Source organism: Triticum aestivum, chromosome 2A (genome assembly GCF_018294505.1).
Source record: "Triticum aestivum cultivar Chinese Spring chromosome 2A, IWGSC CS RefSeq v2.1, whole genome shotgun sequence".
Taxonomy (NCBI): Eukaryota; Viridiplantae; Streptophyta; class Magnoliopsida; order Poales; family Poaceae; genus Triticum; species Triticum aestivum.
Window position 1 is genome coordinate 99,995,781 of NC_057797.1, and position 19,096 is coordinate 100,014,876.

Here is a 19,096-nt window from a genome sequence, read left to right on the forward strand (position 1 = left end):
GAACTAGCTAAGTGGTGGATGAAAATATCACAAGAATTGACGCATATCTTATCTCGATTCTCCACGCTGGAGACTCATGAGAATATGCTAATGGGCATATCTTATCTTGATTCTCCACGCTGGAGACTCATGAGAATATGCTAATGGTTTCTGTATGTGCCATTTTCGAGTTATCGTTGCTGTTTAATTTCAGATACGGTTATTTTTAGCAAAAATAACTATGACTATTTTTGCATTACATGTACCGACATTTTCTGTGCACTTGATTAATTAAAGAGATTATAATTACATTGTCTTTTGTTTTATAGGCACTTACTTTACCCAATTTATTTTCGTTCATTCTTGTTGTAACGTTTTTATTGGTATTATTGGTGTATTTTATTTATTTTTTGACAATCTTATTGGTATACTTTATTACACTACTAAAATCAAGACTTTTACCTAAAGCCGTGATCTTTACGTACAATGATCTCCTCAAGGGGGAAAAAAGCCATGCACGGAACAATCCAAGGAAAGGTAAATTTTATGTGAAGAAAAGAAGGAAATGATCACAAGACCCGGAAATTTGCAGGAGCACGCACCTGCCAAGCCCTGTCGGGCTGCTCGATTGCCTCGCGATTCGCGGAGTAGTTGAACCCCGCACAAGGGCATAATACATTTTTAGTTTCAGTCGTTGAAACTTACGATTTTGAATCAGAAACTTGTGATTCTCTTGCTTGTTCTTACCAAGTTTTGGAGATAAAATTTTAATATATTTTTTATTACAGTTGTAGGCATAAAATCATGATTTTATCGGTCTCTCTTACTAAGTTTCAAGAGCTGAAATTTAACATTAATATTGAAAATTCATCAAAATGTATTCAGGATCTTATTTGAAAGGCCTCGTCATGAGAAACATGAATATAAAAACAGAATTAATTTTGACTTATCGTTGGAAAGATATAAATTTTTGAAAACTGGAAGCCAAAAATAAATCACACGGGGAGACTAGGTGCCGTGAGACCTGCATGCCACAGATCCTCATCCGCCCAAGAACCATCACTTGTGAGAACACCACAAGTAAATGCTCTCGACGCATGTTTGATTGTCGGCGTGCTCTACATTTCGGTGGCCTGCGCCATATTTCAGAATTGGACCAGCAGTGAGGAGTAAAGCGGGCCATATGGGCCGCGCTTTTAAGGCCGTCCCACGGGCATAGGTTTTTAGCCCGGCACGACAAGCAAATAAAAGGGCCAGGCCGGCCTTCGCCACCCATGGAAGAAGGTTGGTCATCAAAGCCAAACCTTAAGGTCGGCCCGACATGGCCCATTATTCACAGGCCGCCATGGCACGTGACCTAAGTCAGCCCTTTTAGCGCTGTTTAGAGTTATTTTGGTCTTTTAGCGCTCTTTTGGCATTTTTAGGGTTATTATTCTGGGCATTTTAGTGCTTTTTGTACTTTTTTTACCTAATATTAAAGGACGGAAGATTTCATAGTTCTTCATCCATCACCTTTATATCCGTTAATTTTAAAAATTGACGGTTGAGATTTAAAGTATGTCTAGAGTTGATGAAAATTACCCACCAATACCATCCGTAAGTGAGAACAAAAACGATTGGTTTTTTTACTCGCCCGTCGTAGTTCTCTCGCTTGCCCAGACCAATTTTTCTCTTAGAAAACAGAACAATTCGTCATCACGTCAAAAAGAATGAGAACAATTTGTCAAAAAAAGAGAACAATATGTCACTGGGTAATAATCTCAGCGAGAGAAAAACAAAGGATCCCCAAAATCGCTGGCTGCTCAACTCCGTGCGGTCGCTCCGCCCGCCTTCAATGGAAATCAAATCGATGCCGGCGACCACACCGACCGCCACCCTCTCCTTTTCTAGACCTGACCCAAAGCCCCTGCCGCCTCACCTCTCGCATGTCGCTATGGCTAACACAGTCTTGCCCTAGGCGGCTCCATGGGCACTGGGATCTCAGGGACGTGATCGACGGCGTCGCGTTTCTGCACTTGTGCCGACATTAGTGGCGATAGAGCAGACAAATTACACAGGCAGGTCTACATGACGCCACAAACCCACCGGCAAGGATTAGTTCAAGCCGCCTTCAGGCATTGCCGATTGCTACGATTAGGAGGAACACTAGCACCACGAATCCACGATGACTGGGATAGTGAGGTTTGGGACTTGGAGTGGATCAGGTGGAGACGGCGGCGCCGGCGGTGGCCCGGACAATGGGGTTCGGGAGTTTGGAGAGGATCATGGGGAGATGACGGATGTGGTGGGCGCCGTGGTGCTCAGCATGCTGCCGACCTCGATTGCACCGCCTCGACACCCACCTGCGCATTTGCCGTTCTGCTCGCGACGCATCCCTTCCCAGCCGCCACCCCTCTGCCTTCCAAGCAACGAACGGGCTTGCCGAGGAGAAGAGTTCCATGCGTGTGGGGGGCCAGCTGCTCCCCCATCTTCAGACCTGACCTGTGTGCATGTGTGTGTGCTGCGGGTGTTGCTGCACTACATGTCTACAGCTGCAAGTATGCCCCACCACGTGATGAGATCCCAGTTGCTGTTCGCCCTAATCGTCTTTGGCAGTGCCATGTGCGGACTGTTGCTTTCCCTTGGAGGTTCAGGACATGTGTACTGTGCTGGTGATTTGCTAACCGATGCATATGAAGAACTCGATCCACTCATCTGGTCCAACTTCCATCGATGGAATTCTCCATCCACATCTCTTTGTGGTGAAATCAATTTCTCATTTTTTAAGGTTGTGTTCACATTCCATTGGGTACTGAATAAGTTAATTCCATCTGTATTGCTAGATAACTTAATTAGGAGGGAAAGTAATTATGCAACTTGAACTTTTGTTATGAACCCTTACAGATTGAATGTTCTTTGGTGATGTCCAATATGTTTGAAACCAAGTTAATCCTTTGATCTGGTCCTCTCGGGTGTGGGCTACATATTAGCAGTACTATAAGCATCCAAAAAGATGTACTGACTTGATGCAAATACTTATCTGTAACCCCGAGCATGATACAAATGTAGTGCAAGTGTTGTGTAGTGAACTAAATTTGAAAGAAAAAAGTACAGAGAATTTTTGGCGAATTCCAGGTACACAGATGGTACAAAGATTTTGTGATGAATCCATTTTGGAAAAAGTTTGCTTCATTGTCTCCGACTCCATTGATCCGAGACCATTTGCTTCTTCTCCCTTCTTGATGCACTCACCCCTCTTTTGGTTTACTGATTCATTTTTCCCTAATTTGGATTTAAATGCTAATGGAGTGTTTACCTCCGATAGTGTTGATTTCGCACAGATTGTTGCATCCAACATGCAACACATACCAATCATTTGATATTTGAGGGGCCGTAGGCGCTTCGAGGAAGCATGGCACTAGCAGTTAAAAGGAATCCAGTATAGTTTACTAACACTGTTCAATTGGTTATAACGTCCATATATGATTGACTGATCAATAATGACAATATATCTTGCTATTAGAAATGCAGCTAAGCAAGGCTAGCGGTACTGTAGATAAGCAAGGGTAGCAGTACTGCACATAAACAAACGTAGTATAATAGTTTGAAGATCCTGATCCTACAACATCAAAGTATATTCTGATTTTTGTAACCTGCAAAAGAGTATATACAGGAAAGTATGCTTTTTGTGAATCCTTTTGTTCTCGCTTCACTTATGGTACTGTATCAGGTTGTTCATGTTCAGATTCTTCAGGGTTTTGTTCACATGAAAGGAACTTCTTCAAATCATTTTGTCAAATTGGCATGGATATGAATTCTCAAACACTAACATCAATGTTTCATTTCTGTTGTTAAATAATTCCTTTTACTGTCAGCAAGCTAGACCTGATGCTAAGGATCTTATAAAGTTCTAACCAAAGATGACAACATGGACACAATCATATTTTAAAGTGTTTTTCTTGGACACGCGTCAGCAAGCTGTGTGTTGCTTTGTACTAGAAGAATGGTGAAAAGGTGAGAAATTAATAGTACAAACGAACGGGGACAGATAATCATGCTTTTTCATGTTTCACATTAATGCCTTTGCACGTCCTGGTGCTGCCATCTACTTGAACCATATCAAAAACCGGTGTGTCAAGCATACTGTCAGATATAAGCTTCTATTTTTTCCGAATGATTTTGTAAAGGTGAGATTTTGAAACCATGTGTCTCCATTATGTTTGTTGTTATCGAACTCAGGATATGGCATGCAACAGTGCCATCAAGTTATGTTCAAGGTGAGAGTTTCATGTACGTAGTACTGGCTGATTCTCACAAAAAAATTGTTATGCATCTTGACAGTTGAAAATTCATATGCGAACACAACAAAATGTAGCTTCCAGGCAATAAACTATACATTTTGCTGAAAATTCACAATATAGCTGGGCCCGCAAATTTCAGTTAACCTATTGGTTACATCTCTAATATTGTTAGTTGGTTGTCAAAATCTTACCTTCAACATTTTCTGTATTTTCATACACACATCCTATTTATCTATACTTATGCCAGTTGACCGAGTAAGGTAAAGTTGTGGAAAGGAAGTAAAAGAATTACCGGCTCTCCATGTTTAATAGAGGTTCCTTCATACTAATCAATCTTTTTCTATATCTTCTTGTCATAAGAGTTGTAGTTTTTCGGATACCGCAGACAAGTAACATTAACTTTCTCAAAGAAAAAAAATAGCACAAGTTTGGCAAGTTTAACAAAGTTTGCATCCATTCTTATTTCTTTTCTTTTAGTGAAACTCAGACGAGCACTGCTTTCATACTATCGCTAGGGATGAGGGTAACATTATCCGCTACATTCGTCATAGTGATGTGGAGTGGCACGAAAAGAAGATTATATGAAATGAGGGACATCTAACAATTCTCCCTTGCAACGCACGGGCATATGTGCTAGTTAACCTAAAAACAAAAGGCCTATAAGGCCAAAACCATCCACAAGGCCAAAAACAACTTGGGCAGGCTCTGATCAGTGTCGGGGCGGGCCAGCCTTTCGCTCGCATTACAGGTCGATCCTTGAGCTGAGGCCTTTGAGCCGGTATGATGCTTTTATAAAAAGGCCAAAACGGGTTGTGCCATCGCAAGGCCTTTTGTGTCTGTGTCGTGCCATGTCATGTCGAGTCGGCCCACATGGCTAGGCCCGGTGAGGACTGAAAAGAGGTGGCCGCGCGCATTTAGATCCCCACCCCCTCCCAGTCTCTCACTCAGAACAAACGCCGCCAGTCCAAGATTTCCCCTTCTCTCCCGAAGCTGATAGCCCCGCACCCCATCCCTCCCCTCCCAGATTTGAGCCCCGATCCTCCCCACTCGCTCCTTGTCGCCCTCCTAGAGTCGATGCCGACCAGCAGAAGGCAAGGAGATAGCGGCGCAGGCGGTGTAGGTCGTCGAAGATCAGGTTGCAGAGGTAGGCGCAAAATTCTCTCTTGTAGGAGCTCTGACAAATGCTCAACGAGATGGGCGACATCGATCTCGCTTCTTATGTTTATCGCCACCCCCACCAAACCCTGCCATGCCCCACCGCCAACCCGATGTGCTCAGCCCCGTCCAGATTACCCGCACACTCAAGCTCACCATATCATGCACCGCCATCGCCCGCCTTCGTGTAGCCTTGCCATGTCTGCTGCACATTCCTAACACGAGATGTGTTTAACAAGTTCGAGCATGGGTGATGTCTACTACACAACCTTCTTCTTGTAGATGTTGTTGGGCCTCCAAGTGCATAGGTTTGTAGGACAGTAGCAAAATTCCCTCAAATGGATGACCTAAGGTTTATCAATCCATGGAAGGTGTAGGATGAAGATGGTCTCTCTCAAACAATCCTACAACCAAATAACAAAGAGTCTATTGTGTCCCCAACACACCCAATACAATGGTAAATTGTATAGGTGCACTAGTTCGGCGAGGAGATGGTGATACAAGTGCAATATGGATGGTAGATATATGTTTTTGTAATCTGAAAATATAAAAACAGCAAAGTAACTAATGATAAAAGTGAGTGAAAATGGTATTGCAATGCATTGAAACAAGGCCTAGGGTTCATACTTTCACTAGTGCAAGTTCTCTCAACAATAATAACATAATTGGATCATATAACAATCCCTCAACATGCAACAACGAGTCACTCCAAAGTCACCAATAGCGGAGAACAAACGAAGAGATTATTATAGGGTACGAAACCACCTCAAAGTTATTCTTTCCACTCAATCCATGGGGCTATTCCTATAAGTGTCACAAACAGCCCTAGAGTTCGTAGTAAAATAACACCTTAAGTCATAAATCAACAAAAACCCTAATGTCACCTAGATACTCCAATGTCAGCACAAGTATCCGCAGATATGATTATACGATATGCATCACACAATCTCATATTCATCTATTCAACCAACACAAAAAACTTCAAAGGATGCCCCAAAGTTTCTACCGGAGAGTCAAGATGAAAACGTGTGCCAACCCCTATGCATAAGTTCACAAGGTCACAGAACTTGCAAGTTGATCACCAAAACATACATCAAGTGGATCACGTGAATATCCCATTGTCACCACAGATAAGCACATGCAAGACATACATCAAGTGTTCTCAAATCCTTAAAGACTCATTCTGATAAGATAACTTCAAAGGGAAAACTCAATTCATCACAAGGAGATAGAGGGAGAGAAACATCATAAGATCCAACTATAATAGCAAAGCTCGCGATACATCAAGATCGTGCCATATCAAGAACACGAGAGAGAAAGAAAGATCAAACACATAGCTACTGGTACATACCCTCAGCACCGAGGGTGAACTACTCCCTCCTCGCCATGGAGAGCGCCGGGATGATGAAGATGGCCACCGGTGATGGATCCCCCTCCAGCAGGGTGCCGAAACAGGGTCCCGATTGGTTTTTGGTGGCTACAGAGGCTTGCGGCGGCGGAACTCCCGATCTAGGTTTCTTTTCGGGGGTTCCTGTATTTATATGAATTTTTGGCGTCGGTCTCACGCAGGGGGGCCTCTGAGTCATCCATGAGGCAGGGGGCGCGCCAAGGGGGGTAGGGCGTGCCCTCCACCCTCGTGGATGGCTCGGGACTCTTCTGGCCCAACTATTTTACTCCGGGGGCTTCTTCGCACGTCAACTGGACTCCGTTTGGTATTCCTTTTTTGTAAAACTCAAAAACTAGGAAAACAGAAACTGGCACTAGGCTCTAGGTTAATAGGTTAGTCCCAAAAATCATATAAAATAGCATATAAATGCATATAAAACACCCTAGATGGATAATATAATAGCATGGAAAAATCAAAAATTATAGATACGTTGGAGACATATCAAGCATCCCCAAGCTTAATTCCTGGTGGTCCTCGAGTAGGTAAATGATAAAAACAGAATTTTTGATGTGGAATGCTACCTAACATAATTATCAATGTAATTTTCTTTATTGTGGCATGAATGTTCAGATCCAAAAGATTCAAGAAGTTTAATATTGACATAAAAATAATAATACTTCAAGCATACTAACAAAGTAATCATGTCTTCTCAAAATAACATGGCCAAAGAAAGTTCATCCCTACAAAATCATATAGTCTGGCTATCCTCCATCTTCATCACACAAAATATTCAGATCATGCATAACCCTGATGACAAGCCAAGCAATTGTTTCACACTTTTGATGTTCTCAAACCTTTTCAACTTTCACACAATACATGAGCGTGAGTCATGGACATAGCACTATAGGTGGAATAGAAGGTGGTTGTGGAGAAGACAAAAAGAAGGAGATAGTCTCACATCAACTAGGCATATCAATGGGCTATGGAGATGGCCATCAATAGATATCAATGTTAGTGAGTAGGGATTGCCATGCAACGGATGCACTAGAGCTATAAATGTATGAAAGCTCAGAAGGAAACTAAGTGGGTGTGCATCCAACTTGCTTGCTCACGAAGACCTAGTGCACTTTGAGAAGCCCATCATTGGAATATACAAGCCAAGTTCTATAATGAAAAAATCCCACTAGTATATGAAAGTGACAACATAGGAGACTCTCTATCATGAAGATCATGGTGCTACTTTGAAGCACAAGTGTGGTAAAAGGATAGTAGCATTGCCCCTTCTCTCTTTTTCTCTCATTTTTTGGTTTTTTTAGCCTTCTCTTTTTTTGGCCTTTCTCTTTTTTATTTCCTCACATGGGACAATGCTCTAATAATAAATATCATCACACTTTTATTTACTTACAACTCAAGAATTACAACTCGATACTTAGAACAAAATATGACTCTATATGAATGCCTCCGGCGGTGTACCGGGATGTGCAATGAATCAAGAATGACATGTATAAAAAAATTATGATCGGTGGCTTTGCCACAAATACAATGTCAACTACATGATCATGCAAAGCAATATGACAATGATGAAGTGTGTCATAATAAACGAAACGGTGGAAAGTTGCATGGAAATATATCTCGGAATGGCTATGGAAATGTCATAATAGGTAGGTATGGTGGCTGTTTTGAGGAAGGTATATGGTGGGTTTATGGTACCGGCGAAAGTTGCACGGTACTAGAGAGGCTAGCAATGGTGAAAGGGTGAGAGTGCGTATAATCCATGGACTTAACATTAGTCATAAAGAACTCACATACTTATTGCAAAAGTCTATTAGCTATGGAAACAAAGTACTACGCGCATGCTCCTAGGGGGTTGTCGTGGTATTCTCACAGGGGGTGCAAGACAACAGATGCCACAAGGTGGCTTTGTGTGAGGGCAAGACTGCTGCCGGAATATCCAGGGACGGCTATGCGAGTAGCACGCGCTAGTTTACCCAGGTTCGGGGCTCTCTGGAGAGATAATACCTCTACTCCTGCATGTCTGAGTATATGTGGTATGTATATCTGGTACAGAGTTGCTCCTGGAGCTGTATCTGAGGTCAGTGCCATAGGCATCTAGCCTCGTATATGCATATGAGCACAAGTGTGTGCTTGGCCGTGGGTGAATGGATGAATGGGTGTGTGTGTGCGCGCGCTAGCTAGCTTTCTAGTTAGCATGTATGCGTGGAGTGTGTTCATCCTGGATGGATGGATGGATAGCTAATTAGCTTCCTAGCATGTGTGAGGCCCTGTGGCCATACGTGTGTGTGAGCCTCCCCTGGTGCTCCTTATAAAGGGGAGCCCAGGGGACAAGGGATGGCCCACGTGACCAACTTCACTATTTGGAAGACAACGATGTGACATCTTACACCTGCTACAGTTATCACTATTGCTCAGCAGTGTTCGGGTACAGTCGTCTTGTCCGCGGTATGGCCATCGTGTCGGTGTCTTGTCTGTGTCGGGTCAGGCTGAAGTCGGCAGCCGGCTGATTGGCGCTGTCGGTAGCTCGCAGCCGGCCGGGCAAAGCAGTCGGACGGGGAGCCGGCAGGAGCGGCCGGACAGTCGGACTGAGGGGCTTTGCTAGCCCTGATGTCTTGATTTATTGTCTCGCCGTCTTCACGGTATCCATGGCCAATTACTCCGGCAGTAGCCCCCAAGCCTTCGAGCAACTTGGCAAAGTTGGGCGGAGGTTTTTTGGCGGGTGTTCGCGGAAATGATCATGCAAAAGACAAAGTTAGTCCACGCAGATATATCAAATGAATATTTTTAGCATTGCAAGTTTTATGCGGAGGGTGCCGACTCGGTTTCGTCCGAGCCCCCTTAATCTTTTTCGTGTTCCCTCCGCTCTTTGGCTTGTGCTCTCGCTTGACGGACAGCCGCTCTGCGGTCTGTGGCTGAGAGTGGGCCGCGAAGTGGAGTGTATAGTACTCAGAGTCTAGAAGCAGATTCGACCGAGCAGATACTTGTAAAGCAAATGGCCGGGTTGCCCGAACCGTTTTTCTTTCTGGACGTTTTTCGCGTGGGTGGCCTCCAGCGTTTACTCTTGCTAGTCGGACAACCGCTCTGCGGTCTGTGACTAAGAGTGGCCCTTTGGTACCGCGCACGTTACTAAGCCGTCTGCGAGAACTAACATCTCAGGCCAAGCGGCTAGCCCCTGGGCCAACTCTGGCTGGCGCTGGGGCGAACAGTGATGCAACTGTAATGAAATGTGGAGATAGTTCCACGAGCATCGCTCGGGGTTATCCATGCTTGTGTGGTGCAAAAATATGCGGGTGAGGAGCTCACATTGGTTTTCGTGTAACCGAGGCGGAGTTTGCTGAAAACAGCCAGCGCGGCTCAGCGCTCGCGGAGCGCGCCGGCGCACCCGCTGGGTGCAACCTTCGAGCCTCCAGGTGCTCAAAGGGGAGTCCGGGCCGGTCAGGCTCGACCGGCCAGGTGGTGAGGCGTCTTGCAGCGCCCATTTTCTTCTTTTTCTCTTCCGCCGACTGCTGACAGCCGGACAAACCTATTCTCTTGTCTGCAATCCTTGCGGGGGCGCGTCAGCGCACCCGCTGGCTGTAGCCCCCGAGATTCGGGCCGACTGCTGAGCAGTCGAGTCGGATCTCCCGGCAACTACTTTGTCTTCTTCTTCGCGGGGACGCGTCAGCTCACCCGCCGGGTGTAGCCCCCGAGATTCGGGCCGACTGATGAGCAGTCGGACCGGGTCTCCCGGCAACTACTTTGTCTTCTCCTTTTTCTACTTCAGTCGGCTGGGCGGGCGGACCCCGACTGCAGTCGGGCTCTTTGCAGCCGGCCAGGCAGCCAGCTGTCGGACGCACATCTAGCAGTCGGACGCACATTTCTTTTTTTTTTGGCATCGGGCAGTCGGCCCTTTTCTTCTCTTCTCTTTTTGTCGGGCTCCACGTGGGAAGTCGGACCCTTCATTTTTTCTTTTGCTTCTTGGGCAGCCGGCTTGACTTTTCTTTGGGCAGCCGGCCCACCTCTTTTTCTTTCTTCTAGCACCCGACATCTCTTTTCTTCCAGCCGGACGCGGCTTTCTCTTTTTTCAGCCGGCCGTAGTAGCCGGCCTCTTCTTCTTTCCCACCAGCCGGGTCTTTCTTTTACTTGTTTCCTCTTTCCAGAACAGAAGGGAAGCGGCAGCAGCCGGCAGGCGCAGGGGAGCCGTCCCGAGCGCGGAGCCGGCACACGCGGACGTTGCGAGCCGGACTGCTGGGCGGCGCGGGGTGGACAGGCGGCAGGCCGGCCCTACGCGCGAGCCGGCCAGCGCGGGGCGGAGACCCGGCAGGCGCGCGGGGGCCTGGAGCCAGCGAGGCGGATGCTGGGGAGGCCGGAGCAGGCCGCGGCGCGGGCAGAGCCGGGCGGGCCCGGGTGCCGGAGAGGCCGGAGCCGTGTGCGCGAGGTGGAGTGGTGCATGAAGCGGGGAGCCGGCAAGGGGGTAGAGCACCCAGGTTCGTGGAGGAGGCGGGGGCGGCGCAGCCGGCCGTCTGGCGCGAAGCGCGGGGATGGGTGGAGCCGGACCCAGCAGCGCCGACGAGCTAGACGCGGGAGAGGCATGTGTAATAAGGGGGCGGGGGTGGGGGGGGGGAGGGGGGGGGACCTGGGTAAAACCTTCACTGCTTGAAATCTCATACCTGGATCATACCCGTGTGCCTGGTCTTCACTTGGAATTGGTTTTGAATTTTTCGTGTTTGCTCTTCTTTGGAGGCTTGTAAAAAATTCCCACGAAATTACGTCTCTTGGCTACAGAATTTTGAGTAAGGTGGTGTATTTGGCTCAACTTGTCACACGCAAGAAATTCTGATTTTCATGATTCTTGTATAGACTAGTTTTTCACATGCAAGAAATTCTGATTTTCACTGATTCTTGTATAAACTAGTTGAGACTAGAGACAAAACTGTCAACTATATTCGGGGGCAAAAAAATTTAACCCAACGACCAGAAAACCAATTTCCTGAACCACGCAAGAGAAGCAGGACATTACCCTCGGTCTCTGTCCCCAGCAAAAGAACAGAATTGCATCCTTCCCTTGGATGAGGCACACGAAACAATTATCAAAACCTATCGTAACTACTTGATGCCACCCGACACCCACATCAACGGGGAAATGGGCACGGAATGTCAACTGTGCGAGCTGTGACCAGTGAGGTTATGCTCGCCATGCATGTTCCCTGTTGACTTAAACGCCACAGCTTAACATGCATGCTCAAAGGATTAATCAAAATTCCATGCATGCATAATATCCATCTCATGGTGGTTGGCTCGTCGAGGACACAGGCTCATCAGCTTTGATTAAGCTATCCAGCTATAAATAGACCTGCACAACACCAAGTTTCCTTCACCCATGCATCCATCTTCGTCCTCTCTCCAGATATAAGCCGGCCTCTAGGCTCTAGCTAGCTGTAGAGCTCATTGCAACCATGGATAATGATAAGCTTGCTGCCTTGGTTGTGGTAGCATTGCTCGGTTGTATGGCGCATACATGCCAAGCGAGCTATGGGTATCCCAACCCAATGCCGCCCATCCCAAGCCCGACACCACCTACGGCACCGGCGCTCACCCTGAACTACTACAGCTATTCCTGCCCTAATGCGGAGGCAATTGTGAGGGAGGCCGTAAAGAACGCCACAGACAACAATCGCGGCATCGGTGCCGGTCTCATCCGGCTCTTCTTCCACGACTGTTTCGTCAGGGTACGTGCCAGCTTATGGTAAAATTCATGCTACGCCCATACGTGTGCAGTATAAGATATATGTGTTTGTGAGGTCCTAACGGGCGAGAGGTCCTTTTTGTTATAGGGTTGCGATGCCTCGGTTCTCCTAGACGCGACGACGGCCAACCCGGAGCCGGAGAAGCTTGGCATTCCAAACTTCCCCAGCCTCCGCGGCTTCGAGGTGATCGACGCCGCAAAGGCGAAGCTTGAGAAGGAGTGCGGTGGGGTTGTCTCGTGCGCTGACATCGTCGCTTTCGCTGGACGCGACGCCAGCTTCTTCCTCAGCAACGGCGTGGTAGACATCAAAATGCCGGCTGGCCGGTACGACGGGCATGTGTCTTTCGCCAACGAGACCCTCCGCGACCTGCCCCCTCCCTTCGCCAACGTCACGGTGCTGGAGGCAATGTTCAAAGCCAAGGGGCTCGACCTCGACGACATGGTCACCCTCTCAGGCGCGCACACCGTCGGAATCTCTCACTGCTCGTCCTTCGCTGACCGCCTCCCAGCCGACCCCTCGGACCCCACGTCCATGGAACCCGTGTTGGCTAGCTCGCTACAGCAGAAGTGCAGCCGCGGCGGTGACCCCGTGGTGGTGCAGGACGACGTTACCCCCCGTGACCTGGACAAACAGTACTATCAGAACGTACTTGACCGTAAAGTGTTGTTCAAATCGGACGCGGCGCTGCTGTCGCCGCAGACACTCAAGGCTGTGGAACACAACGCCAAGAACCCCGGGAAGTGGGAGCGAAAGTTCACGGACGCAATGGTTAAGATGGGCAACATCGAGGTGAAGACCAAGGCCAACGGGGAGATCAGAAAGCAGTGCCGGTTCGTCAATTAGCGACCTGTTGATGAGACAAAACCATACTTCATCTTGACTCCTGAAGCCGGAGACTGATCGAAATAAGCTCGTGCTTTTGTTCGTACTATGTGTTAGCTTAATTTCCGTTGCTGTTTATTTGCTACCAAAATTTGTATTATTGGTCCAATTTTGCCTCATATCTGATCTGTATCGAAAATATTTGGTGTACTTTATTATGAGATGTGACTGTCAAAGTATATTTAGTTTGCTGAAGAAACGAACCCATAACAAATACGTTTTTTTTTTCGTGAATACACAAAAGACTTGTGTATCATTGCATTGATAGATAGAAATAGTAGTAAGAGCAATTACAGGGAACCTTTGATGAGCACGAACACGCGGCGCGGCATGAGTCAAGAGGTGTATCATAACATAACAAACATGTTGACTGCCTTCCCGTAAAAAAAATGTTGACTGCCTTTTCGGCCATCTACATCTCACATTCTCGCTTCCTTTAGGTTTTGTGTTGAAACATACTTGCCTTGTGCATACGTTGTCTTATCGGCGTCTATAACACTTTCATAAGTCATCTGGTGCAGGACCATCATGCATGGACGATTGGATGGTGACTCTTGATTTTCCTTTCGCCCATGCACCATTAGCAATCCGGGAGGGAATTTGGGGCACGCAAGTACTTTGTTTTTTGGCTTCTGACTTTTAAACATTTATATCATTTGAACGAACAGTCTAGATTAAGTTTTGTTTTCATATATATATATATATATATATATATATATGGCGTCATATCTAGTGCATCCGGGATAGGTCGTGCATCCGTGTATCCGTCGACTCTCAGCCGGCCGATCCACATCCCACGTATGGGATCAAAACAACAGAATTTTGCAGAAACATGCCCGCCGCTGCTCCTAGTCCAGTATGCTAACTTGCTAATAACCCCCTCGTCAATCACACTTCCTAAATCCCCATTCTCTGTTCATCTCCCTCTCAATCTGGATCTCCTGCCCCAATCACTCCATGGCGGCGGCTTAGGTGAATCCTTCCACGGCAGCTGCACTTGGCCCGTCCGCCTCGAACGGCTCCAAGGTCCTGCTGATCGCTTCGACAGTGTTCGCGCTTCACCAGCATCTGCGTCTGTCCGCCTCAAATCGCTCCACGGCCTTGGTGATCCTTACGACGGCCGCGGCCAGATCCGCCATGTCTAGCCTACCTCCGTGCCCGTCCGCCTTCTTGTCGGTTCCCAACGCCAAGTTGGCCACCGGCCACAACCTGCGCACCATCCAGTCCACTGCGCCCACATGCAGCAGTTGCTCCTCTGCCTGACGATGTTGTCTGCCTGCAGCAAGAGGCTCGACAGACGCAGAGCCCGGCAACACTCCATAGCAAACAAGGACCACGTTTCCAGATTTTCTTGTTCATGTATATGTATCTAGTACTTAGCTATGTGCAGATTGTAGCTTGCGAGCTCATCCATTGATTTTTTCTTTGTTAAATGTGCATGTAGCTTCAGACATCAGAATGTAAATTGTACATTGCCGTTGAGTATTGTTTTTCAGAGACATGTGAATTTAGCTTGTTCCTGCTGATTTGAGGTCTTCTGCAATACATGATGTAATACAGCTCATCGAGGGCAACAATATCAGCTGGTGCTTGGATATTCCTGGTGATTCTGCATTCCTATGTTTCTTTGACATATTCAGTTATTCACAAACAAGAACATGTTGCTGCTACAAGCTTACAAACAAACCACTGTTTATTTTGAGTTCGTGAATAATATTGTTGAGGCTGATGTGGGTTTGCAAGCTGAGTTGTTCCCTGGACGCTACTGGCTAAATATTACACTTGATGGTACTGCTTGTAGTAATTAAGCAACTAGCCAAAATTGTTGATGAATCAAACGAGCTCAATGGTTATACTCTTGTAGAAGTAAATAAAGGGATGATGGCTCAGAGGCTGACAAAGATTCTTATACATGTATTCTCCTATATGGTAGATGATGATCTTTGTACAAAAAAACAGAGCATGCTTAAGGTTTATGTGAACATAATGTAACATGGTGCCCCTGCTGCTTCATACACTCTATTCAATATGCATCAATTCAGAGAAAATAAGAGGAAGACAGTTCAAGAAACTCAAATTTCCATCCATCAAAGAATTCAATACATTTTTTGCCCTCTCATTAACTTTACGATTTGATCTGATCAAGTGACGTTTATCAGGTGATACAAGGCCATGGCTATGGTACTCAACCCATGACTGTATCTTGTAGGTGTTGTCGCCACACAACTTGACGAAGATATGTGCATCACAACCGCATCGTGTGGTTGTATCTTACGGCTTTTCATTGATTGGTTTGATGGGTCTTTAATCTCCTTGTTCTTCTCAGTCCTAAATCCTCCTCTACTGCACATGAAACGCTTTGTCTGAACCACTTCTTTGTTCAACATTTTCTGTTGTCCGACACGAACTCCAAAACCCACATAATGTGCATACGACTTGTAGAAATCCTCCACAGCCTCAAGCCCTTCAAAATTTTCGTCGCAACTTGGCGTAAAAGACGAGCACTGAAACATCAATAATGAATCACAATAATCATCATTATGCATAAATCTCTGAACTGATAAGAAGCATGGTGAATCATAGTTTATTAAACTCACAAATAGGGGAATGCTTTCTTTCTTTCTTGGCGTCCTAAATTCTCCCTCGCTCATTTGAGTTTGCAAGCTTTTACCTGATTCTGTAGCTGCACATGCATCAACACGGTTATTCTCTACACAAGTACGCATGTACACCATAGACAAGTACTCATCAGGGTCATACACAGCATGGTTGAATTTTATGGATGTTACCTGAAGCTCCATCCACCATACTCAAGTTTGATTCATATTCTGCAGTACTAGTATTTTCAGCAGACGTAGCAGGGCACGTGAGATCGGCCGTACGATGGCTAGATGCAGAGGCATGCCGAGGGTCAACACTTGAATTATGGATCACCGCTGATACATGTTCAACATCTTTAACAGTAGAAGCCGCCGTCACGATCTGTTGCAGCTTATCACGCGATGAGAAATTTTCCACCAAGCTGATGGGGAGTTCGGAGATGCATCCCGTCAGGGCAGACGAAATCCGTCGTGGGGATTGTGCCTGCGGATGCATGCTGCCGCGGCCGATGCCCTCGTTGGGATGGAGGTTGCGACCGTGATTAGGGATTGAGAGAGAGACGAGATTTAGGAAGTGTAATTGACAGAGGGGGTTATTAGCAAATTAGCATACTGGACTAGGAGCAGCGGCGGGCATGTTTCTGCAAAATTCTGTTGTTTTGATCCCATACGTGAGATGTGGATCGGCTGGTTGAGAGTCGACGGATACAGAGATGCACGACCTATCCCGGATGCACTAGATATGACGCCTATATATATATATATATATATATATATATATATATATATATATATATATATATATATATATATATTTTCTCGAGAAGGCATGGTCAGCTAGTTTGTAAGGCTATTGTGCATGTTTCTGGCGGACAGCGGCAAAACAAAAAAAACTATTTGCACTAATAGAGTAATAAAATACCAAATACCAATGATGCACCATGATGACTTTCGGCACGTGCTAGATAGCATTATCTACTATGGACTCCACCCGACACCAACATTAACGTACACAGGGAATAAGCGCACGCAGTGTCAACCTATTCGAGCTGTAAGATTATGCCCTTTGTGCATGTTCTTGCTTGACTTTACTCTCCAAGATAGTGCAAAGAAACATTCTTCCACGGAAGAACATTTGTCGTGCTCCTCACACATTGTCCTCCCTTCTTTAGGGCATCTCTAACACGGACACACAAATAGCCCGCGGTCGTTTGGACCAACAGCTGTTCGGACATAGTTTACTATCCAATTGAACCCGTATTTGTTCACGGACGCGTCCGTGTGTCCGAATTCTTGCAACCCAGAGGAAGGTTTGCAGCGTCCGGATGGCCTCCATGTACATGTCCAAAAATGCGGTCCTACTCAAAACCATCTCCCATGCTTGCACCATCTCCCACGCGATCATACCTCCACTCCCCGACCCGCATTCATGCCGGCCTAGAGCGGACAGGGCCGGTTGCTGGAGCCGGCATTGAAGCAGTGCATTGGCCAAGAGCACCTCACGCGCCACGTCGGCTTGGTCTCCACGCTTGTTCAATGTCGGAGCGGCGGGACCAGACAGGACGACTTCTACCGCATTTAAGCCAGCTACCCGTCGGATCGTCCAGTTCCTATAGAACCTATCACTAAAATACCCGATTGGGCGTCTGTCTGCCGACATTAAACATGTGCAGCGGCCAAGAAACCGACATCGGCGCCCGCTTTGAAATAGCTTGCTGCTTAGCCTGGTTGGTGCCCGATATTTAAATGTGGCAGCGCATGACACAATCCACCTCACCGCCTCTGCTTCCCTTCCTCCTCCATGCACCTCCAACGAAATGCCATCGAGCTCTAGTGCATTGTTGGACAAGCTCTTGACAGAGCAGAAGATCGAGTTGACTAGCCTTGCGGCCGGCTGGCAGGCCCATTGTGCGCGATGGATAGAGGCCAAACTGCCTGCGAGCTCGCCGGAGAAGAGCGCATAGGATGACGGCTGGACGATGGAGTAGGCGTCCTACAATGAGCCCGCGCCCACGCAGGTTGCCGGCTTCACCATGGCGCAGGTGCACTACAAGGTCATCATGGCGGAGGAGCACCTGACGCAACCAGCGCTGTCAGTCAATTTCCGCGTTTCGGATGTTATAGGAGGAGCATAGGTAAAACCCGCGTCTCCTCGAGCAGCACCGGCTCATAGAGGGATAGATCCGCTGCGAGCTGGCAAGTGAGGATGCCATCATGGGCATGGCCGTGGAGAATCCGACCTTCGTGATGAGCGGTTGATGTACAAATCCTTGTGTAGCGCCCGCAGACAGCCGCCACAAGTGATGGAGGTGGCGAGTCATGGAGGAAGAGTACGACGCCTTGCTGGTGGAGATCAAGGCAAAGGCGAACGCGGAGGTGGCGCAGGCGGTCACAGACAGGAAAGTTGTTGCCGACGTCAATAGCTCGGCATCGCTCGCGCGGTTCGCTCCGAACTGTAACGACCATGAGGCTAGGCTATCCACGTTGATCGTCGACCTCACCTCGACCGGTGATGTCCACAGCCAAGTAGCGGACTCCGGCGAGGAAGACTTGGACATTGGAGACGGGCGTGGGCAGGTCCGTGTCCCATGTCCCATGTCTTGTCCTAACCGAACATGGGGAAGAAAAGGATGTGGAACACGGATGCCTCCACGGTCGGTGAAGATTTTAAATATGAACTTTTGCTAAGTTAAAATGTATCATGTCCGCTTTTGTTTAATAAAGTATGTCGAACTTTTCATGAATTTTCACTAGTGCAGAACCGGGCTATAGCACCGGTTCGTAAGGCCCTTTAGTGCCGGTTCGGTAACCGACACTAAAGTGTGGGCACTAAAGCCCCCCCCCCCTTTAGTACCGGTTCAGCACGAACCGGTGCTAAAGGGCAACCACGTGGCACGAGCCAGCTCCGGGGGCAGGGAGCCCTTTAGTACCGGTTGGTGACACCAACCGGTATTAAAAGGTTGGGGGTTTGGGGTTTATGATTTCTTTTTCATTTAATTTTGTGTTTTCTATTTAATTCCTTTTCGATTGCTGGTATTTTACGATACTACATATTATACACGTTATGCATAT

General features: G+C 47.1%; 2 protein-coding genes across 3 annotated transcripts; one reads left to right on the plus strand and one right to left on the minus strand.

Annotated features, from left to right (window-relative positions):
* The first annotated feature begins 12,186 nt into the window (after positions 1 to 12,186).
* On the plus strand, positions 12,187 to 13,623 carry LOC123184913 (peroxidase 2). Its single transcript, XM_044596949.1, has 2 exons — positions 12,187 to 12,524; positions 12,630 to 13,623. The coding sequence occupies exons 1-2, from the start codon at positions 12,252 to 12,254 to the stop codon at positions 13,383 to 13,385; spliced, it is 1,029 nt and encodes a 342-aa protein (XP_044452884.1). The 5' UTR covers positions 12,187 to 12,251; the 3' UTR covers positions 13,386 to 13,623.
* Positions 13,624 to 15,430: 1,807 nt separating this feature from the next.
* LOC123184914 (uncharacterized) lies at positions 15,431 to 16,762 on the minus strand. 2 transcript variants are annotated; one of them, XM_044596951.1, is made up of 3 exons: positions 16,214 to 16,762; positions 16,022 to 16,107; positions 15,431 to 15,928 (listed from the first exon to the last, which is right to left on the minus strand). In XM_044596951.1, the coding sequence occupies exons 1-3, from the start codon at positions 16,518 to 16,520 to the stop codon at positions 15,566 to 15,568; spliced, it is 756 nt and encodes a 251-aa protein (XP_044452886.1). In that variant the 5' UTR covers positions 16,521 to 16,762; the 3' UTR covers positions 15,431 to 15,565. The 2 variants fall into 2 exon arrangements, with proteins under 2 accessions (XP_044452886.1, XP_044452885.1); XM_044596950.1 differs by having other exon boundaries at positions 15,431 to 16,107.
* Positions 16,763 to 19,096: the final 2,334 nt, after the last annotated feature.

What these genes read in the sequence shown, in the direction of transcription:
- LOC123184913 (XM_044596949.1), top strand. Translation starts at nt 12,252, where the DNA reads ATGGATAATGATAAGCTTGCTGCCTTGGTTGTGGTAGCATTGCTCGGT. An exon ending in TCCACGACTGTTTCGTCAGG is followed by an intron (nt 12,525 to 12,629) that starts GTACGTGCCAGC and finishes TTTTTGTTATAG; the next exon opens with GGTTGCGATGCCTCGGTTCT.
- LOC123184914 (XM_044596950.1), bottom strand. Translation starts at nt 16,520, where the DNA reads ATGCATCCGCAGGCACAATCCCCACGACGGATTTCGTCTGCCCTGACG. An exon ending in TATGGTGGATGGAGCTTCAG is followed by an intron (nt 16,108 to 16,213) that starts GTAACATCCATA and finishes ATGCATGTGCAG; the next exon opens with CTACAGAATCAGGTAAAAGC.